General features: G+C 40.8%; 2 protein-coding genes across 2 annotated transcripts in view; both read right to left on the bottom strand.

Annotated features, from left to right (window-relative positions):
* Positions 1 to 12954: 12954 nt before the first annotated feature.
* LOC128744321 (uncharacterized) lies at positions 12955 to 14789 on the bottom strand. The gene is made up of 2 exons (XM_053841216.1): positions 14109 to 14789; positions 12955 to 14052 (listed from the first exon to the last, which is right to left on the bottom strand). The coding sequence occupies exons 1-2, from the start codon at positions 14787 to 14789 to the stop codon at positions 12955 to 12957; spliced, it is 1779 nt and encodes a 592-aa protein (XP_053697191.1).
* Positions 14790 to 15419: 630 nt separating this feature from the next.
* The window catches only part of LOC128741747 (band 7 protein AGAP004871-like), a 49082-nt gene continuing 44640 nt past the window's right edge, over positions 15420 to 19861 (bottom strand). Inside the window, exons 3-4 of the mRNA XM_053837750.1 lie at positions 16167 to 16532; positions 15420 to 16097 (exon numbers count right to left, since the gene is read on the bottom strand). Coding sequence (XP_053693725.1) covers positions 15773 to 16097; positions 16167 to 16532 — 691 coding nt within the window. The 3' untranslated portion in view covers positions 15420 to 15772. The remainder of the gene's footprint in view (positions 16098 to 16166; positions 16533 to 19861) is intronic.

Here is a 19861-nt window from a genome sequence, read left to right as displayed (position 1 = left end):
AGGAAAAACAATGAGAATGTGAAATAGGAGCGAACGATTCACAGTGTTAACGCGTTATAAGCAGAGAAAACAGAACAAAAAAAAACTGAAGCGGAGAGACATATTACTCAAGCGAAAAAAGGGTGCCATCGTTTTTAACTGTAGAATAGTGAAAATTAAAATAGTTTAACGTCTTAAGTTTTGCTCCACGCACGCCGCACCGCGGCGGCTCGGTTTGAGTTAAAAACAAAAAACTGTGAACATTACTTTGAAGTTGTTTCATTATTAGTCACTTAAGCCACTACTAGAGCAAACCAGAGTCAAGCTCTCAGTTCGTACATGCATGCATCCCCTAATTCACCTAAAAAAACAGACACACAAAACACGCTCACCTACCGACACGTGTCCACTATATGATAGCTTTGTGCACAACCACAATCGAAAGAAGGGTAGAATGTAAAACCAGAAAAAAAACACAGACACAACCAAACCAGTCCCGAAACTATCAACGTGTAGGTGTGTAAGAAAAAACTGTGAAGAGCCCCCTCTCCCCCACACGGAGCAATAGAAGAGCGTATCTGTCTGCGTCGTTGCTCACTGCTGAAGGCAGTCCGTTATTGTCAAAAAGAATTGCTCACTCTGCCTCTCTCTCTCTCACTCCAACTCTCACTCTCTATCCGTTTGTGTCTCGATCGATCTTGTTCCGAAAGGCAGAGTAAGGCGGGCGGGCGCGCGCAACGTTCCCCGCTTCGTAGTGGCACAGCAGTGAGCACGGTTTGTCACTGTACACGGAATGTAAGCCAAACAATGTATTTTATGTATTTATTTTTATGTGGATTTTTATTTTTTCTACTATTGAAAAGCGAATAAATAAACGAAAGGACAATTTAAGTTTGTCGGTGAGTGCGTTTGCGTGTGTGACTAGTGATTATCACACTCATTAAATTGGCAATCAGTTGGAAGAAAAGGGTTAGTAAAGTGAATGAATGTCACATCTCATAACCCACTCTCTTCCGGTTGGTACCTAAAGGTTTTGCGCAATTAAACTACTGCCGTATCCTTATATTAGATCATTCTATTCTGATATTTACCATACTTCCCACCAGACACTTGCTAATTTTCCTATAAAAAGAGTTTACGTTGGAGCGCAACAGAGTCAGTGACAAATAAAACAGAAAAGGAATGTGGATCTGAAATGGGGAAGCCCAGGTTTCTACCTAGCGCCTCCACGTGACCGTATCCAGTAGTACTGCAATTTAAAATTAGGTATCCGAACTAGGTGGTGCGGTATCGCGTAGCTCCCGGCTCCTAACCTTACAATTGTAGTTTTAGTTTATCAATGGTGTAAAAGTATATGTATGTTGCAGCGTACGTGGATAGACTGCAATCAGACTGGAATCTGAATTCGTCGTCGTTTCGGGCTTTCATAAGGCTCCAAAGTTTACTAGACCGCACACCGAGTAATGTGGAGTATAAAGGATGTATTGCCAGCTCAACTAAAGAAGTTTCCAATCTGTTTGTTGACTTCTGCCGGAACGATTTCGCCTGGTACTTTCTCTCTAAGAAAGGGATTTATTTGAAGTGCTGAACGATTTAGATGAAACAAAAGGCCTTGGAGTGGATTAACTATCAGCACCGATATCGTCTGGATATCTGCTACGATGGTCTCTGCAGAGGTTGAATACCCCTGATACAGGATATTACTTATCCCAGCATCAGAATATGTCTCGCGCAATACACCATCACGGCAGTGATACGTCACGTAAACAGTTCGGTGCATCATTGTATCGGCAATCATCGGTATCGTCGGTAGATTTCGACCACGTTCAACGACCTGACTGCTGATCGCAGTCAGTCGTCTGCTGTGTCACCCGTTCAATAACGACAAACGAAATGGATTATTCCAGCACGCTTGTCCCTGCAGTTGAATTCCTTCGTCAGGTAGTTTCAACTTGCGAAGATTTTTCGAAGGCTTTTAATCTTGTTTCACACATGCATATAATTGATAAATTACCTCATCTTGGTTTCCCGAGTTTGATAGTTAAGTGGCTGGAATCATACTTCAGAAGTTCCTCAAGGAAGCGTACTGGACCTGCTTATTTTCATCCTATATGTAAACGACCTCGCATATCGGTTCTCATCTGGAAAATCATTCTTCGCTAATAAGTTCAAAATTTTCTAGATAATATCATTCGCGCTAGATTGCGTCGTCTGGCAAAGCGCCATTGATCAGAAAAGGGTCCAGAAAACTAAATTAGGTGGAATAAATTGTTTTTTTTTTAGTGTTGAAAATAGTCCGTTTTCAAATGTTAGTATCTTAGAAAGATGCTAGCAGAAAAAAAATCGGTTAATTGCGTTTGAAAGAACGTAGTTTTCTGTGCATAATATCAAAAAATTTGAGAGGGCATTTTTATCTAGCTCAAATAAATCAACTTTGAATATGTGTGGTTTTAACATATTTAAGTATATAAAAGTTAACGAGTTTCGCCATAACTCCGGAACGCCTTGACTGTTTCACAGCAAACTTGGCGTGCATGTTTTTTGACATAAGTCAGTCATCAGATCATCCGATCATTAGATCAAAGACTAATGTAAACTGCATTTCTGGCATACGTATGTTTATAAGAATCTATGAGTGCCATTGTTTAAGTCAGTGTTGGCCAAAATGCGGGCGGCATGTGGCCCTTCGAGATGATTCATGTGGCCCGCGGACTGGTTTAAAAGATGAGACTTGACTTATGAGAATTTTTTTGATGACGTAGGAGTCCCTCAGTATAGTTGTAATGCATGTTGTGAATCTGAATGCTTTCCGGTTTAAATCTTATGGTGGTTCCTAGAAAATGGTTTTTGTTGTCGCATATTTTACATTTTGTTATGCACAAGAATGGCCAGAAATTATTTCGGCCCGCAGCATTCATGGGCGATCTGATTTGACCCGCACCTTGCCTATGCCTGGACACCACTGGTTTAAGTGAATGTTTAAAAGAGAAGAGTGAATTATTCAGATTCAATTCTTCATTGAATGCAATGGTGGCTTTGAAAATACGTGAACGGGAGTTCATAAGTACAACGCCTGCAACCACTTTGTTTACTATATTGGGACTGGGTAGCACTTTGTGAAAACGTAAATAGAAGTGTAACGTTTGAATGAAAGATTTCAAATGCTAATAACTACTAAACTACTGTACGAAACTGAACAATTTATGTGTCGTTGGATAGATAAAATGAACAGAAATTTTATGGAGGGCATAAGAAGGGGGGCCCCATACAAATAAAACACAAATTTCCTCAAAACTCGAGAACTAATCAAGCAAAAGGAACCATATTTGGTATATGGATGTTTTTGGAGGTAAGAATTTTTTCTATGGTATACTGAGACCCCTTTCCCTTCTAAGACGGGGGGGGGGGGGGGGCTTCCACACAAATGAATTACAAATTTTCTCATAACTCTAGAAATAATCAAGCAAATGGAACCAAATTTGGCATGTGGGGGTTTTTGGAGGCATGAATTTATTTGATAATGGTTTGAGACCCCCCACCCTTGTGGTAGGAGGATAAGGACTCTCATATAAAAAAAACAGAAATTTTTGCGTATGTGCCGTATTTTCTGCTATGTAACAAGCGGTAAGCTGTGAAAGTAAACTAGTAAAACCTTCTCTGAGCAAAAGAAAATGAATCGACGCCGTTAAATTACGTGCCCGTTGCCATTCATGTCAACAGAGAAGGACATTCGAATAGCACATCATATTTGCGATGAAGGTGCTTCGGCATCAATGTTATTTGTAACCAATGAGCCTTTTAAAGGCCACAAGCGAGTTGAAATAAGATTATTGAAACATGTCAAGCTACGCATAATCATATTTAATACAATAATCTGTACAATAATAATAATTTAATACAATAATTCATTACTATTTCAACCTTTATGATGCGAGACATAGAGATTTCTTTTAAAAATCACTTGTGTGCTTCGATATAAAAATTCATAACTTCTAGAGTTTTTATTTCTCCATTTCCAAATTTTGCATGCTTCTTTGAGGAAGATCAACAAATATTTTAAAATAAAAAAGTCGAGAAAAAAAAGTTCCAACTTTGAAAAAATTGCAATTGTTTATAAAAATGCACTATTTAGCTATTGAAAAACAAACGAGAGGAAGTATGGTATACCAATTTTGCAAGCTTGTGGAATAGTGAACACATCTGGTAGAAAGTCATTTTTTGATATTACAAACTATGTTTACAATCAGAATTTAAAAAATAGTAATTTTTTCGGATTACAATACTTTAAAAACTCATATCTTGCGAATTCCAACAGTAACATCGAAATAAAAAAATACGTGTCAATTTTTTTTTAACAAAGAACGTAAAAAATATTCCGAAGAGAAAAAAAAATTTGATTGTAAATTTCCCGTGGAATGACCCATATATAGTTTTCTTGTATCTGACTGTAACACTAGATCCAAGCAAGCTGTTGAATAAAAAATTTTCTAGACTCCAACACGCGTTGTGAAGGTAACAATGATTTCAGTCAGTGGGCGAGTGGGTGAAATAGGCAATTTGATGGGCTGTCACATAATGCGATACTGATTTCCGCAAGTCCTGCGCTTGAATAAAAACATTTGATTTTAAAACAATCTTTTGAAGCAAACGTCAACCGTTTGAGATTTATGGAGTAAACATGTGATTTGGCACGTGATGTTAAGGACAGCCTCTGATTTAACCCCACTAAGGTCCACATCATTTTTAGCACCCGAAAATTTACTAAAATGGCCGTAACTTTTTTATCTTTCAATATTTTGACGTAGGACTACGTCTTTGTTTACTATACTGGGATTGGGTAGCACTTTGTGAAAACGAAAATAGAAGTGTAACGTTTGAATGAAAGATTTCAAATGCTAATAACTACTAAACTACTGAACGAAACTGAATAATTTATATGTCGTTGGATAGATAAAATGATCAGCAATTTTATGAAGGGCATAAGAAGGGGGGCCCCATACAAATAAAACACAAATTTCCACAAAATTCGAGAACTAATCAAGCAAATGGAACCAAATTTGGCAGGTGGGGTTTTTGGAGGCATGAATTTATTTTATGATGGTTTGAGACCCCTTACCTCTGTGGTAGGAGGATAAGGACTCTCATACAAATAGAATAGAAATTTTTGCGTATTTGCCATATTTTCTGCTATGCAACAAGCGGTAAGCTGTGAAAGTAAACTAGTAAAACCTTCTCGGAGCAAAAGACGGTGAAACGAGGTCGCTAACGTACGTGCCTGTTGCCATTCATGTCAAAAGAGAAGGACATTCATATTTACGATGAACGTACTTTGGCTTTAATGTTATTTGTAACCAATGGCCCTTTTAAAGGCCACAAGCGAGTGAAAGTAAGATTATTGAAACATGTCAAGCTACGCATAATAATATTTAATACAATAATCTGTGGGCACGTCATTTATTACTATTTCAAGTTTAATGTGCATACAAGTGATTTTAAAAAAATCTCTGTCTCAATGGTTGCAGGTGTTGTACTTATGAACCCCCGTCCACGTATTTTCAAAGCCACCATTGCATTCAATGAAGAATTGAATCTGAATATTTCGCTCTTCTCTATTAAACTTTCACTTAAACAATTACACTTATATGTTCTTATAAACATACATGTTCCAGAAATGCAGTTTACATTAGTCTTTGATATAATGATCTGATATAGTCCTACATCACCCTTTCGTACAACCCTTAGTGCTGTATACCTTGTAGTTTTTTCACCAAATTTGAAAGTTTTCCCGAAAATCTTTTCTATTTTCATAATATCTACAAATCATGGCCGCATGTCACATGTTTCCGGAGTTATTCCGGTGGGGGACCGTGACATCCCTGTTTTAGATAATGTTGCTAAATATTTGAAATTAGTTTGAAACATGTTGATTTTCTTTTACAGATCATCGACTGTGGTCATCAAGCTATAATTGATTATTATCAGAAGCTGCCAAAGTAGCGCATACTCAATTAAAGTGTAAAAACCTAAAATTAAATAAAAAGAAAACTTATACAATTTAATTCTACTATGTATATTTTATTCACGACAGATACGTATTTCGCCTACGACTTACAGGCTTCTTCAGTGTCTGTTTTCGAATACAGTTTATTTCATTTTAGGTTTCGTATTCTACTAAGACGCTCCGAAAACTTTAGTCAATTAAAACGCGAAAACGCATATCCTGTTGAGTATCTTTATACCTACATTTGCTTTTTTCGGAGTTTCTGATGAGAAGCGTAGCTAAATCCCTTCCCGAATTAGGTATGGGATGATATCTGAATCACACAGAGGTGTTTTATCAAGGAACACATTCAAACTTTGATGATAAATAAGCAACAATTCACCAAAATGTGGTTTATGTGGAACGCGTTGTTTCATGATTTTATTGCTAAACTGACCCGACCTGAAATATCTCAATAGAAAGTAACATAAATATCCGCAAATTTAGGTTCTAACTTTAAGAATTTAGCAGCTTTTGACATTTATTGTAAAGTATTTTATTTCAAGTATATTAAAAGTATTCTAATTTGTTAAAGCACTAGGTCGCACAAAAGCCGTCGAAATCTCCAATATCCAAAGATTTTGTATTGAATTGACTCGATTTCAAGTAAATAACTAATCCAAGAGTCTGTCCGGTTCACTTAAACGTAGGTTGTTTTTGATGTTGTGGTCCAACGAGTGATAGCGGATTGGACAGCAAGCGTCTGTCCGGTATAATTCAATTGATATTTTCTACAATCATAATTTTGGCGAGACCGAATCGAGACACGGTTCTAAAATTGAGTACTTTTTCAAAATGTACTCCCTCGAGCAGCACGTTCCTCGCGATTGACAGATTTTTGCCCTTTTATTTAAGCCCCATTTGCTTCCTTTGTAGAGTACACGTGTTTTAATTAATAGAACGTTGCCAAATTGAGAGCTGTTTCACTAATAAATTTTACGTGCTGCTGAACTGTAAACCATATTACATTTTCAAAGGTTTTGGTATCGTAGCTAGCCACGACGGGTCAACCTAGTATTGAAATAATAGAAGCCAAATGTTCAGATTTTGCTTCCCAGTTGGCATTTAGGTACGCGGCGAACCAAAAGCGGTAGATGAGATCGTGTATATGGGTTCGCAGATAGCCACACTAGGGTAAGGGATCTAGTTTTCGACCCTGTGCTAGTTTTCGCACTACTGCTAAAACATTCATCAAATAGATACCTAAGAAAAAGGTAGAGCAACTCTATTATTAAGGATATTGTCAAGGTTGTTATTTTGCTAGAAATTTTGCAAGACTTCACTAAAATTTGCGTCTGTACGTCCAAATAATCAAGTTTTTTAAACTGGGACTGGAGTTCGAGTGTTTTCTTTTCGTCTAGTGAAAACAGATACGGAATCAAAATTTCCATAAATTGTGTATATCCTGACACTGAATTCATGCAATATGTTTTTATACAAAGAAAAGGCAATATTTCTGTCCAATTTTTTTTGTTGCAGTGCATATTTGTTTTTTATGATGTAATTAGAGACGTTTAAAAAAGTACGAAAATTGAAACGCGAAACTGTTTGTGTTCTAGATTTCGACCGGTTGAAACAGCCTTCTGTATGCTTTCAAAGACGCTTGTTTCATTTTACGACCCATCGTTCAAAAGCCATGGAAATCTAAAAAGTATCCAGACCCGAAGATAATTGCATGATTTCAGGCGTTTTCCGGGATTGCATTTCATACATTTTCCATATATTCATTTAAAGGAGAAGGGTAATTGAAATAGTCTACAAGAAAGATTTACGGTTTAGTTTTAAAAAAAATAATACCAATGTGATATTACAGAAATGTTGCAGTTATTTTTTTTGCATTAAATTTATCAATTTAAACAACCCTCGACATTGAAAATACATTACTTTGTACTTGGGTCGAATATTAGAACACGCAAGGGTCGAAAACTAAAACAAGGGGTCGAAAATTAGCCCAATGGGATATTGAATTGAAACGAGAAAATGAGTGAAAAATATACATCGTACACTTATTTCCTTTTAAATGTTAATTGAATATACATCCTTTTGTACTATTTTATCATATTTTCGAAAAAATAGCGCTATTTGGACGATATATTGCATTTTGTTAGCCATGCGTTGGTTTCATAGGTCGAATTATAGTGCCCTTACCCTACACAAATAAGAAGATCCAGTGATGTTGCTGCTCACCAATTACGGGCTGCATAAATCCGAACAAAGCACCACCAGCAGCAGACGAAACAACAATACCCACTATTTTTGAACTTATCCAGCGGGCCAGAAGACGAATAGTATCAGTTTGTAATTGACAGCGAAACGGGACTAATTTTCGGCAGAATAAAACAACGCGTGATCGTACTTGGCCATCTATATTTCGTAGCTAAACTATCTCGGACAACAGAATTCTATTAATACGAATGTTACATTGTTCTAATCTTCTTATATTTAACAAAGCTATTTATTTCATAAAGAATTCAGTAATAAATTCCGTCGCACTTGATCTCAGCTACAACAAGCGGCGTATACAAACAGGACATCGAACCTGCTTTGTCCTGCACAAAACGCTACGATCAAGAGGCATAAGCCGCCGTACGAACCTGACAATGTATTAAGGGTCACAGATACTGCTTGGAGAGATTACCAACGTGCATTTGGCGAAAATCGGTAAGCCACGGTGAACCGGACATGACGTAAGTTATTCACAACAACCCCACCGGCACCCAGAATAGAAGGACTCAACGTGCGAGATGGCTCGTTCAGATTTAAAGTGACATTTTTTATTTTTTAAATAAAAAAAAACTGCGACTTCAGAGATGCCTGGAAAGTGGGCGACGAGTAACCCAAGATCGAGTTGAATGGAGCTCCAAACAGTACAAATCACCCCGGCTCCAAGCTGCTGATGACGACGACGAGGATCGTACAACATGTCCCGTAAATTTTCCTGCGCTCTAAACAGCTGACTGTAAAATTTCAAGCTTGAAAGTATAGAACAAATTCGAAAAGATTGGCCAGAACGGGCTAATTTTATAATTGGTAACGAAAATGTGGTTCGTACCTGCAGTTATAAAATAGACTCCACAGTGGTCGTTAGCCTCTTATCCAGCAACTCCTCTCCCTACCTCCTCGTGGTACCAGCCGGAATACGAGCAACCTTGGTGGAGATCGGGTAACCAACCCCGGTGGAAGCTAAGGTCGTATACCGACAGGAAAGGAGGCACTCATGCATCTACTAAGTGTTGGCAAAAGGAACAGCCTTGCCAGCCGTGAGCGTCTGACTCCAGGTTAGGGGGGCGGCTCGCGACGACGATTTCACCGTTTCCGTACCAATTATGCGGCTGTATCACAGGTTAGGGGTGGCATACAACAGCGACTGATCCGGAGCGGACGGCTGACTTATGAAACGCTGTGTCTCGCCAGCTATACCCAAGACAGCAGCACTGTCCGCGAGACTAGGCGTCGCAGCCCCAGTAAGGAGAGGAGAAATTCAGGAAAGGAACTACACCCGGATAATCAGCATGGACCCAAGCAAAAGAAAAAGGACTACAATTATTGGAAACTTGGTACTTGGAATGTCAGGACTCTACATGAACCGGCACGCGCGGGTATCCTGGCAAGAGAGCTGCAGAAGATGAAGGTCGAGGTTGCAGCCATCCAGGAAGTGCGGTGGCCGAAGACGGGAGAACGTGTATTCCGCGCAGTAGATCCTATTGCGAGCGCGACATTCAAGTCTCACAACTACTACAGTGGCGGCGATAAAGCAGAGCATGGAGTCGGATTCATATTACATGGAAAACAAATGAAGCATGTCATTAGGTGGAGGCCCATCAATGACCGTCTATGCGTGTTAAGAATTAAGGGCAAATTCTTTAACTACAGTCTGATAAATGTGTACGCACCGACGAACGACAAGCCCTATGACGTAAAAGAGGCGTTCTATGATCTTCTCGATAGGACATATGGAGAGTGCCCAAGACATGACATAAAGATAGTCATCGGGGATACAAATGTACAGGTAGGACGTGAAGAATTCTTTCGTCCAATTATTGGTAGAGAAAGCCTCCATCCTACCACAAACGACAATGGCCTGAGGCTAATCAACTTCGCCGCAGCCAGAGGAATGGTTATGTGTAGTACCCATTAGATCAGTACTACAGCGCGGGAAGTGTTGGGTACTACTGCTGCAGCCACTTCCAGTGAGTGGTCTGACGGTACGATCAACGGAATCAGGAACCGGACCGTGCCAACTCCTGTTATGTGCAACGACAATGAGGGGGATCTGATTACCGAAGGATCGGAGGTGGCTAGGCGTTGGAAACAATATTTCGATACATTGTTGAATGGTGAACAAGATGGAACGGCCAACAGAAACAAGATAATGATTGAGGAAGATGGACAAGCTGTGGATCCCCCAACTTTGGACGAGATTAGGAAGGCAGCGAGAGAGCTTAAAAACGGCAAGCAGCTGGAAAGGACGGCATCCCCGCCGAACTTTTGAAAGTCAGTTATACTAAAGGCATGGTCTGAGGAGGAACTACCTATAGACTGATTGGAAGGTCTCATATGCCCAATTTACAAAAAGGGCCACCGATTCGAATGCAGCAATTATCGAGGTATTACTCTCCTCAATTCTGCATACAAAATTCTCTCATGCATCCTGTTTCTCAGACTGAGGCCGTTGCAGGAAACCTTTGTTGGCGAATACCAGTGCGGTTTTCGAGAGGGATGCTCCACAACGGACCAAATATTCACCTTGCGACAGATCCTCGATAAATTCCGGGAACTCAACTTGCAGATTCATCATTTGTTTATAGACTTTAAGGCGGCGTACGATTCAGTTAAACGAAACGAGTTGTGGCAGATTATGCTTGAACATGGTTTTCCTACAAAACTGATTAGGCTGATACGTGCGACCCTTGATGGTTCAAAATCAAGCGTCAGGATAGCGGCTGAGACATCGGACTCGTTTGTGACGTTAGATGGCTTGAAGCAAGCTGACGGATTATCGAATTTGCGTTCAACATTGCATTGGAAGGTGCTATTCGAAGGGCCGGTGTGCAGAGAAGCGATACCATCATCACGAAATCTCATATGCTCCTAGTGTTCGCGGACGACATCGATATCATCGGTGTTTACCAGCGGGGTGCTATCCGTATCTTAACGAACGGTGTTTGACAGTCCACTTAACGAAGGGCGCTATTTCAAAAAATGCAAGAAATAGCGCCCGTCTGACAGGTAGATTTGCTGCCAACCTTTGTCGAGATGTGCTGAGATGTTGGCAACAAAAACATGGCACCCATCGCAAGCCCCTGGTGTTTACCGTAAAGCTGAGGAAAAAGCGTACACGCATCTTAAGGAGGAAGCTACGAGGATAGGGCTTATCGTAGAGGGCGTGGTAGTCCTTCGGGTGTTGGAATTGCGGTGGTGATAGATGGAGATACTTTTGAGGTGGTCGACGAATTTGTTTACCTTGGTACGTTAGTGACATGTGACAACGATGTGAGCCGTGAAGTAAAAAAGGCGGATAGCGGTTGCCAACAGAGCCTTCTACGGATTACGTAGCCAGCTGAGGTCCCGTAGCCTACAACTCTGTACAAAACTCGCGCTCTGTAGACGCTAATTCTCCCGGTGGTACTCTACGGCCACGAAGCGTACGTTGAACGTTGAAAGAGAGCGATCGACGATGACGGCATATTAGATGAAGGTGTGTGGGGCAGGCGCATGAATCATAAAATATACCAAGTGTACAAAGATACGGATATTGTGAAGCGGCTAAAATACGGCAGGATACAATGGGCTGGCCATGTAGCAAGGATGCCGGATGAGAGACCAGCGAAAGCAGAGTACCCGACAGAGGCCGACGACTTCGAGACAGACCCCGTACTCGTTGGATGAGCGCTGTGACGAGGAGGCTAGAACAGCGGGTGTTAGGGACGACTGAAAAGTGGCAGCCCAAAACCGAGTAATGTGGAGACGGCTCGTGAATTCGGCATGGATTCGATAAGCGGATTGTCGCCGAAAAAGTAAAATAAGTATTATTCACAATGGTTCGTATTATACTTTTCCATCACTCCTTATCAAGCAGAATTAAAAAAAATTAGGAACTGCAAAAAGAAGGATCTGCATTCAAGTATTTGAAAACAGTGTTCCCAAACTTAACGTACGCAAAAATAAAAGAAGATATAGGCGTGGGCTCACAAATTAAAGAACTGCTCAACGACCCATCACTCAATTGCGTTTTGACACCGGCTGAGGTAGAAGCGCGGAAATCATTCTTAACGAAACATTGAACCTATTGGAACTTGATGTCCTGAAAGTAAGCCGATTAAAAAAAAGAGCTCAACCTCCCCTTTTCTCATAAACTATACGTATTCCATAACGGAAATGAATGAAAGTTATATAGCTGTACTAATGGAAAGCGTGTACGTCTGATTTACATTCACTTTTCATTATTAACATAAAATTGAAAGACCTGTGAAAATCAATTGTAACAGATGGGAAGCCATAAATAAAACGTTTAAAATTTTTTGAGTGTTGTGATATTTTCCAGCATTTACATAAGCGTAAATTAGGTAGTTTAAACACATTTGGCTTTTCTCTGTAAACAAAGAAATATTTATTAGACGGTAATCACTATGCTAAAATACTACAATCGGAAAACGTGCAACAAAACCAAGAAATAGTGTGATGTAGCTATTTTGTAATAGTTTGAAAAATAAATATAATCTTAAAAACTAGCACTGAAATGAGAATTGAACTTGTCATGTACGTTGATTTTAACCAAATGGCATTAACAATAACGAAAAAGAATGCAATATAAATATCGGTAAATGCTAAAATGCTCTCGCTAAAAAGTGTTAGCAAAAAATTTGGTATCGATTTTTTTTCATGTAACTGATTTGGTGCCAATACTTTAATAAAACATATGTGAGAAAGTATACTCAATCAATCCCCTCCGCAGTCTTGTTTTTGTTGAAAACACTCTTGATCATGTGCTTTTTCATATCTTTGGTCGACCTACGCAAGCTGCTGCGTAGCGTGGTACCAACCTTATCGGTTGTCCCGTTGCCGATGGTAATCGGTGTGTACCCGTCATTCGAAGGTTGCTTAAAAACCGCCCGTGGACCTTCGGCTATGATTGACATTTCCAAAACAGATGGCTGCTGCTGATCGGCCTCATCCTCCGGTTGATCCTTTGCCTTGGTGCCTCGGTGAGTTTTGCGACGCAAACTGTGCCGAATGCTAGCCATCAGCCCACCGTGTGACTCTTCCGGCTTGGGCGGTTTTTCTGCAGCTTCTACAACCAGTTCCTGGTGCTGTTGCTTGGGATGAATCAAGCGACGGAAGCTGCGTCTGATAGCGTCTTTAACTTTGTGCGATTTAGTTGCGCTTGGGCCTATTGCCTCCGGCAATTTGAAGTCCATTTGCTCCTGTTTTGGATCCTCCTTCTTACGGTAGGCTCTTTGGAAGGGGGCCGGGTTTGCGAACAAATCCACATCTTGTTCTTCATCCTCGAAGTCGTCCACTTCTTCGAACTGTACATCCGGGTTGGTGATGTTGATACGGATTTCTTCCTTTATGGAAGTTTCCTTCACAACTGTGAACGTCGCTTGAGTTGGAGTTGATATCTCAATAACTTGAGCTTGCACTTCAGGCTGTTGTTCTGAAATTTCTTTGCTTTCGGTTTCTTTCTCATCCTCAAGCTCTTCCAGTTGTTTCAACTTTACTGACAGATTACTGATGTGTTTGCTGTCAATCAAACTGCGACGAGTCTTGTGGGTATTACTGCTTGAACCTACAGTGCCCTTTTGTTTTAGTACTTTTGCTTCGTTTATGCTGTTTTCTAACTCCAGCTGGTAGCAGTCAAGTTCCTCACCAATGTCAAGCTGTTCCTCACTAATCACCGAAAGAGATTTACGCTTTGTGATGGTGACATTCCGCTTTGGTGTAGTTAATCTTCCCTCCTTAGATGGATCAGGACTGAAAACAAGGTTTTTAGCAAGCATCTGGCATGGCGTAAGTGCTGTCGGCGGCAATTCCTAAAAAATAAATTAAGTTTAAAAATCTCAAAACTAAAACAAACCTAAAAATTTACCTGAAAATTAATTCTATGATTAACCGAAGGAGTAAATGGAACGGCCAAAGCATAGGTTGGCATTTCCAGTGCCGGATTTTCGATTCCCTTCAACACAGTAGGCTCACTTGGCTCCGCCACTTTCGTTTCCACTTGCGCTGTAGGACGAACGATCTCGAACGGATTCAATCCTTCTCCGTTATCCTTTCCCTTGATATTCAGCCCTCCGTTCACAAAGCAACTATCGTTCTCTCTTTGTGCCGTTTCTTCGCTTCGGCATACTTCGAACGGATTTACCGCAGGCTTATCAGCCGCTGCCAAATTCAGGCCCGGATTAACGAAACAACTATCCTCGAAACTGGCATGCTTTTTCTTCTTTTTCGGTGGCTTACGAATCACTTCGAATGGGTTATCACCATTTCCGACAGCAGCCAGTTCCGCAATCGATTTGACCTCCATGCAGGAGTCGGAGAAAATGTTGTAATTTTCCTTGTTGCTGCTATTATATCGGAAGCTGGGATTTTCGAACCCACTTCCATCGATCTGCTTGTTGTGAATCGGAGTCGACGATGGAATGCAAAATGTTTGATCGGAAAACGAAAGAAACGGATTGGTATCAGCGTTCCGCTTTCGTTTCTTCCCTGGGGTTTCCACTGCCGGCGGTGGCAGTTCGTGCTGATTGTTGTCCACTATCGGTGCCATCGTTGGACGATGTTGCAATTCTCGCAAACGATATCGCAAGTGCAATCAACGGTCAACCGAATGCAAAAAAAAACTTCACGGTTTTAACTCACAATCACTGTCACTTTAAATAGAAAAACAAATCACTTTGAAATAGGTTCCATCAGGAATATTTTGATCAAATTCTGTTCAATATAACACACGAATTTACCTGAAAATAATTTTAGGACTAAATTTCAGCTCCTTGCACTAGCTGCAGTTCAATTATTGTTTGTAACTGTTTTTTTGTTTTGAGCGGCACGACGATTGGCAGTTCCGATTTCAAGCGAGAATCATTTTATAGCGAACAAGATGCGGCATATATACTAGCGCACCTAGGTGTCAACAAGTGAAACTCCAAAAATTGCACGTTCAAATGTTTCTAATCAATCATTGAATTTAAATTTTGAAATTCGATAAATTAAAATTAATGTAAATTAAAACAAATTTAATTTAAAAATTAAAAACAATTTAAAAATTTTGTTTAACATTGATACTCTAAATGAGCGACCAATGATGGGTATTGAATCGAAGAAATTCTCTTTTCCGTTCATTCCACACAACCAGGAATCAATAGGTAAAAACTTTTATTTACAAAAACATCTACGGCGAACAGACGGCGTGACTATTTTTTATATATATTATATATGTGGCTTATTATTTCTCGGCAAACCATCGAATTTGGCATCGAACTTCAAGTTAGATTAATTTTACTTCCTATAATAGCATACAATTCTGTTGTAAATTGGTGTACTGTTTTGTTGCTTTTTCCTTGCATGACGCGTGGCGACGACGTGCGACGACGGTGCGGATCATATCATTATGCGGGCGAACTAACTCTGAACAACTACCATACCATACCATACCATAACGTACCATCCATCCGAGGACCCATCCATTTCCCCTGCCAGCTTAGCAAGCTAGATGGAATTGATACGGAACATTCTACAATCCAGCTGGCAGTGCTATTCAACCGGAGCAACCGGCGGTGGGCTTTGCGGTCGCGCCGGCATACAGCTGGAGGTCATATTCATCAGCGGTCCGATCAGCTCGATTGGCAGTGGGAAGATGATGGTGGAGTTCTTTTCACCGGCGATACTGCTGAGCGTTTGCAGGTAGCGCAGCTGCAGCGCGGCCGGACTCTCGCACATTATGTCGGAAGCTTCCTTCAGTGCACGGGACGACTTCATCTCACCCTCGGCGGCGATGACCTTAGCGCGGGCTTCACGAGCGGCTTCCGCTTCCGCGGCCATCGACCGTTGCAGCGATTCCGGCAGCGAGACGTCCTTACTAAAATCGACAAAACAAAAATCATCTTACAGAACTTTTCGTCATTTTGAATCACAATAAAAATCTTACATTTCCACTCGCTCAACTTGAACGCCCCACGGATCGGTGGCTTCATCCAGCGTAACCTGCATCGAGTGGGAAATGGTTTCACGTTCGGACAGCAGCTCCGACAGGTTTCTGGTACCGAGCACATTGCGCAGCGTGGTAGCGGCCAGCAGACGGGTCGAGTGACTATAGTTGGCAACCTGGACGACGGCGTTCAGCGGATCACGGATGCGATAGTAGACAACGGCATCCACCGATACGGTTACGGAGTCACGCGTCAGAACCTCCTGCGGCGGCACGTCAAACGAGACCGTACGCAGGTCCACCTTGCAGTAGTTGTCAATACAGGGCAGCACAAAGAACACACCGGGACCGCGGGCACCGCCGGATCTGCCGAGAAGAAGGAATAGATATTTTGAAGTTGTTTTTTTATACGCGGGAAAGAAATCCAGGCAATGATTTTGTTAATTTGGGTGACTTGCAGAGAATATTTGTTAATCGAGTGAAAAATGTACAAAGTGTTGAAAATAAGTTTATTATTCATATAAAGTTGTTCATAGACGAAATCTTAAAACTCGCTTTAAACTATACTGAACTATCGCCGCGCAAAACAGAACCACGAAAGCTTATTTAATTAAATTCACGCTGAATTGATTTAAAGCATCATAAAGGTAACGAAGGTAAAGGATATTGGGCGTACCTTAGTAAGGACTTCCTCCGCCTCTAACTTCGCCAGCGAGGGACCACGCTGATGAACTAACACGTGTGACTCCATAAAAAGAGTGAACAAGTAATGGGGAAATTGGATCGGCACCCGATCTGTCACAACTGTTTGTCACAAGCCAGGATAAAGGAGGAGTGTTGAGATTTGTCTTTCGGTGTGCAGTGCTGGATGGCTCCACGACAAACATGTGATGGATCCATCTAGATCTGCACACCGAGTCTCTTCCGCGGCAAATCTTGTAAAAAACTTTTGCTCCCAATGTAGCAAGCAACATTGGAGCATGCTGCATTCTGAGTAAATAGTGGAGGAGGACCCCAATCCTCGGTGTAACGCGACCCGTGCCTAAGGATGAATGCTTGGGGGGGTCTAATTAAGTTTCCCAAAATCGAACGGAGCCTGCATGGTACCAGGGCACCCCGTGCAGTAATTTGCTCCCTCTTTTCTAAGCTGGTAAGAGACAGCTGATACTTTCTCCCAGCAAATTGAGACCATCGAAACCATCGAGACCATTGAGACCATGGAAAAAATTAATGAAACTTATAATATAAATATAAATAACAAATCAAGTGGGGGATCAGCACTCAGGAGGGACCCTGACATCGATAAGACCCAAGAGGAAACTGGCGATGCTGATATAATCAGTCAAATCCCAGGACCCAGTTGTGTCAACGGTGCAGGACTAAACCCAAAACAGCCCGGTCGTACCACAAATCATATAAAATTACAAAGGAAAAATGTTAAATTTGTCCAGGTGAATCTTCACCATGCAAAGAGAGCACTCCGTTCTTCTGTACGCCGCCGAAGATCGTTCTTAGCACTCGTCGTTCGAAGACTCCGAGCACTCGCAGGTCCTCCTCGAGCATTGTCCATGTTTCATGCCCGTAGAGAACAACCGGTCTAATAAGCGTCTTGTAGGGGAACTGTGGGTAAGACGAACAGGGTGGGTAAGACGGACAGGTGGTTGATTCTACCAGTTAAGCATTAAAATTCGTAAATGTTTTGATGGGCATCCAACCATCTTGCTATCTCATGATGTCTGAACGTTTCAATCATCATTTAGAACTTTCCAATTTTGATGAAGTACAGAAAAACTAAAAATTGGACATGATTCTGCGTTTGGATGTAACTTTTTTTCCATCGGAATTAAGCTTTTTGAGTGGTTTAATTCCAAAATGTTGCCCATAGCATGAAGTATTTCGATTTAATACGTTTTCAAGTAACGTCTGCATTGAAATAATACGTAATTTCATTTGCGTATGAAAAATTGTGAACGCTTTAAAAAAATGTATAATGATGGGGTGAAATGGACAACTGCTAGTGTGGGTAAGATGGTCAGTGAACATATTATAATAAAATTGTTGATTTTGCTTCTTAGTGATATCTCAAGCATATAAATGAAAATTTAACCGGCAAACGTGAACTTCAAACAAATTAGCAGCGGCCAAGCATGAAACAGTTTTTGGAATGCTTGTTCATATTGCCGCTGCCAAACAACTTTCTATTGGCTGCCTCTAGTGGGAGGGGGTGGACTGCCCCCTTCATTTTTTGAACGCTACACCACCATATTTTACGTATTCAATTTGTTAAGGGTCAAAAATAATAATATGCGCTCAGTTGGGGCGATTTACAATACCTGTCCATCTTACCCCCACACATTGTCCGTTTCACCCGCAGCACTAAAAAAGTTCACTTTTTCGGACCATTTTTGAAACTCAAAATACACATTGAAAAACATTTTTTGATAAATATTTCACTAGCTGCTTCTGAAAACAATATGTTGAACTTAAGTAAACTGTATTTAGGTTTTATAAATCATAAGTTCTCTGTATTATATTAGCTGTTCTTCTTAACCTGTTCGTCTTACCCACAGTTCCCCTACAGGGTGCACTTTGTACGGGGACTTAGTCTGCTCGACCGCAATTGCTTGTGAAGCCCATAGTAAGCACGACTTCCGCTGATAATACGCCTCCGAATCTCACGGCTGGTATCATTGTCCGCCGTTACCAGTGAGCCAAGGTAGACAAATTCATCGACTACCTCAAACTCATCGCCGTCGATCAATATACTACTGCCCAAGCGGTGTCGTTCGGCCTCGGTTCCGCTGGCCAGCATGTACTTTGTTTTAGACGTATTTACCTTTAACCCAATCTTTTCTGCTTCGCGCTTTAGTCTGGTGTACTGTTCAGCTACCGCCACAGATGTTCTGCCGATAATATCCATGTCATCGGCAAAGCAGACGAATTGACTAGATATGTTGAATATCGTGCCCCGCGTGTTGATATCCGCTCGGTTCATAACACCTTGTAGCGCTATGTTGAACAGCAGGCATGAAAGACCATCACCTTGACGAAGCCCACTGTGTGATTCGAATGAACTTGACAATCCACCCGAAATCCGAACACAGCATTGTGTATAGAGCTGTCTAACCGGTAGTACCGGTAGTACCGAAACCGGTAATACCGACCAATTTTTGGATACCGAAATACCGGTTTTGGCAAAGCAAAAAACCGGTATTTCCGGTATTTTCTTATATCTTAGTTTTTTCAAACTCCTTATTCGAAGAAGAGCTAAGTTTGATGGAAGATTGTAAAACTCATAGAAAAACAACTTGGTGTTAATGCTGACGAGATTTTGCGACTACTAACAATGAAGAAGGTGAAATTGTGGGTCAAATAATTATAGCTCTTGAACCCGTTTAAGGCACAGTAGAGCATCTTTGCTGTAAAAAAGTTTGATTGTATGAGCTAGACGTCACGTTTCAATTTATTTTTAAACAACTTTATATTTAAAAACCACCAAATTATTCTCAATTCTCAAATAACGAATTTAGGAAACAAGATCAGGGCCCAACAACGTCACTTATAAGTAAAACACTACTCAACAATGAGTAATGAAGCTTTAGTTTCAACTGAAGCAACGCCGCTTCGTTTTAAAACTGGCTTCAATCAGCCTCAATAAAACGGTTTTCACTTCATCATGTCGACCGATTTTAAAG

The sequence above is a fragment of the Sabethes cyaneus genome, chromosome 3, assembly GCF_943734655.1.
Source record: "Sabethes cyaneus chromosome 3, idSabCyanKW18_F2, whole genome shotgun sequence".
Taxonomy (NCBI): domain Eukaryota; kingdom Metazoa; phylum Arthropoda; class Insecta; order Diptera; family Culicidae; genus Sabethes; species Sabethes cyaneus.
The sequence above is the reverse complement of the archived record's forward strand: the minus strand, read 5'-3'. Positions and strand labels throughout refer to the sequence as shown.

Excerpts from the sequence above, each read along its gene's own strand:
- LOC128744321 (XM_053841216.1), bottom strand. The coding sequence starts at position 14,789 with ATGGCACCGATAGTGGACAACAATCAGCACGAACTGCCACCGCCGGCA. Across the intron at positions 14,053-14,108 it reads ATCATAGAATTAATTTTCAG|GAATTGCCGCCGACAGCACT; the intron begins GTAAATTTTTAG and ends TTTATTTTTTAG.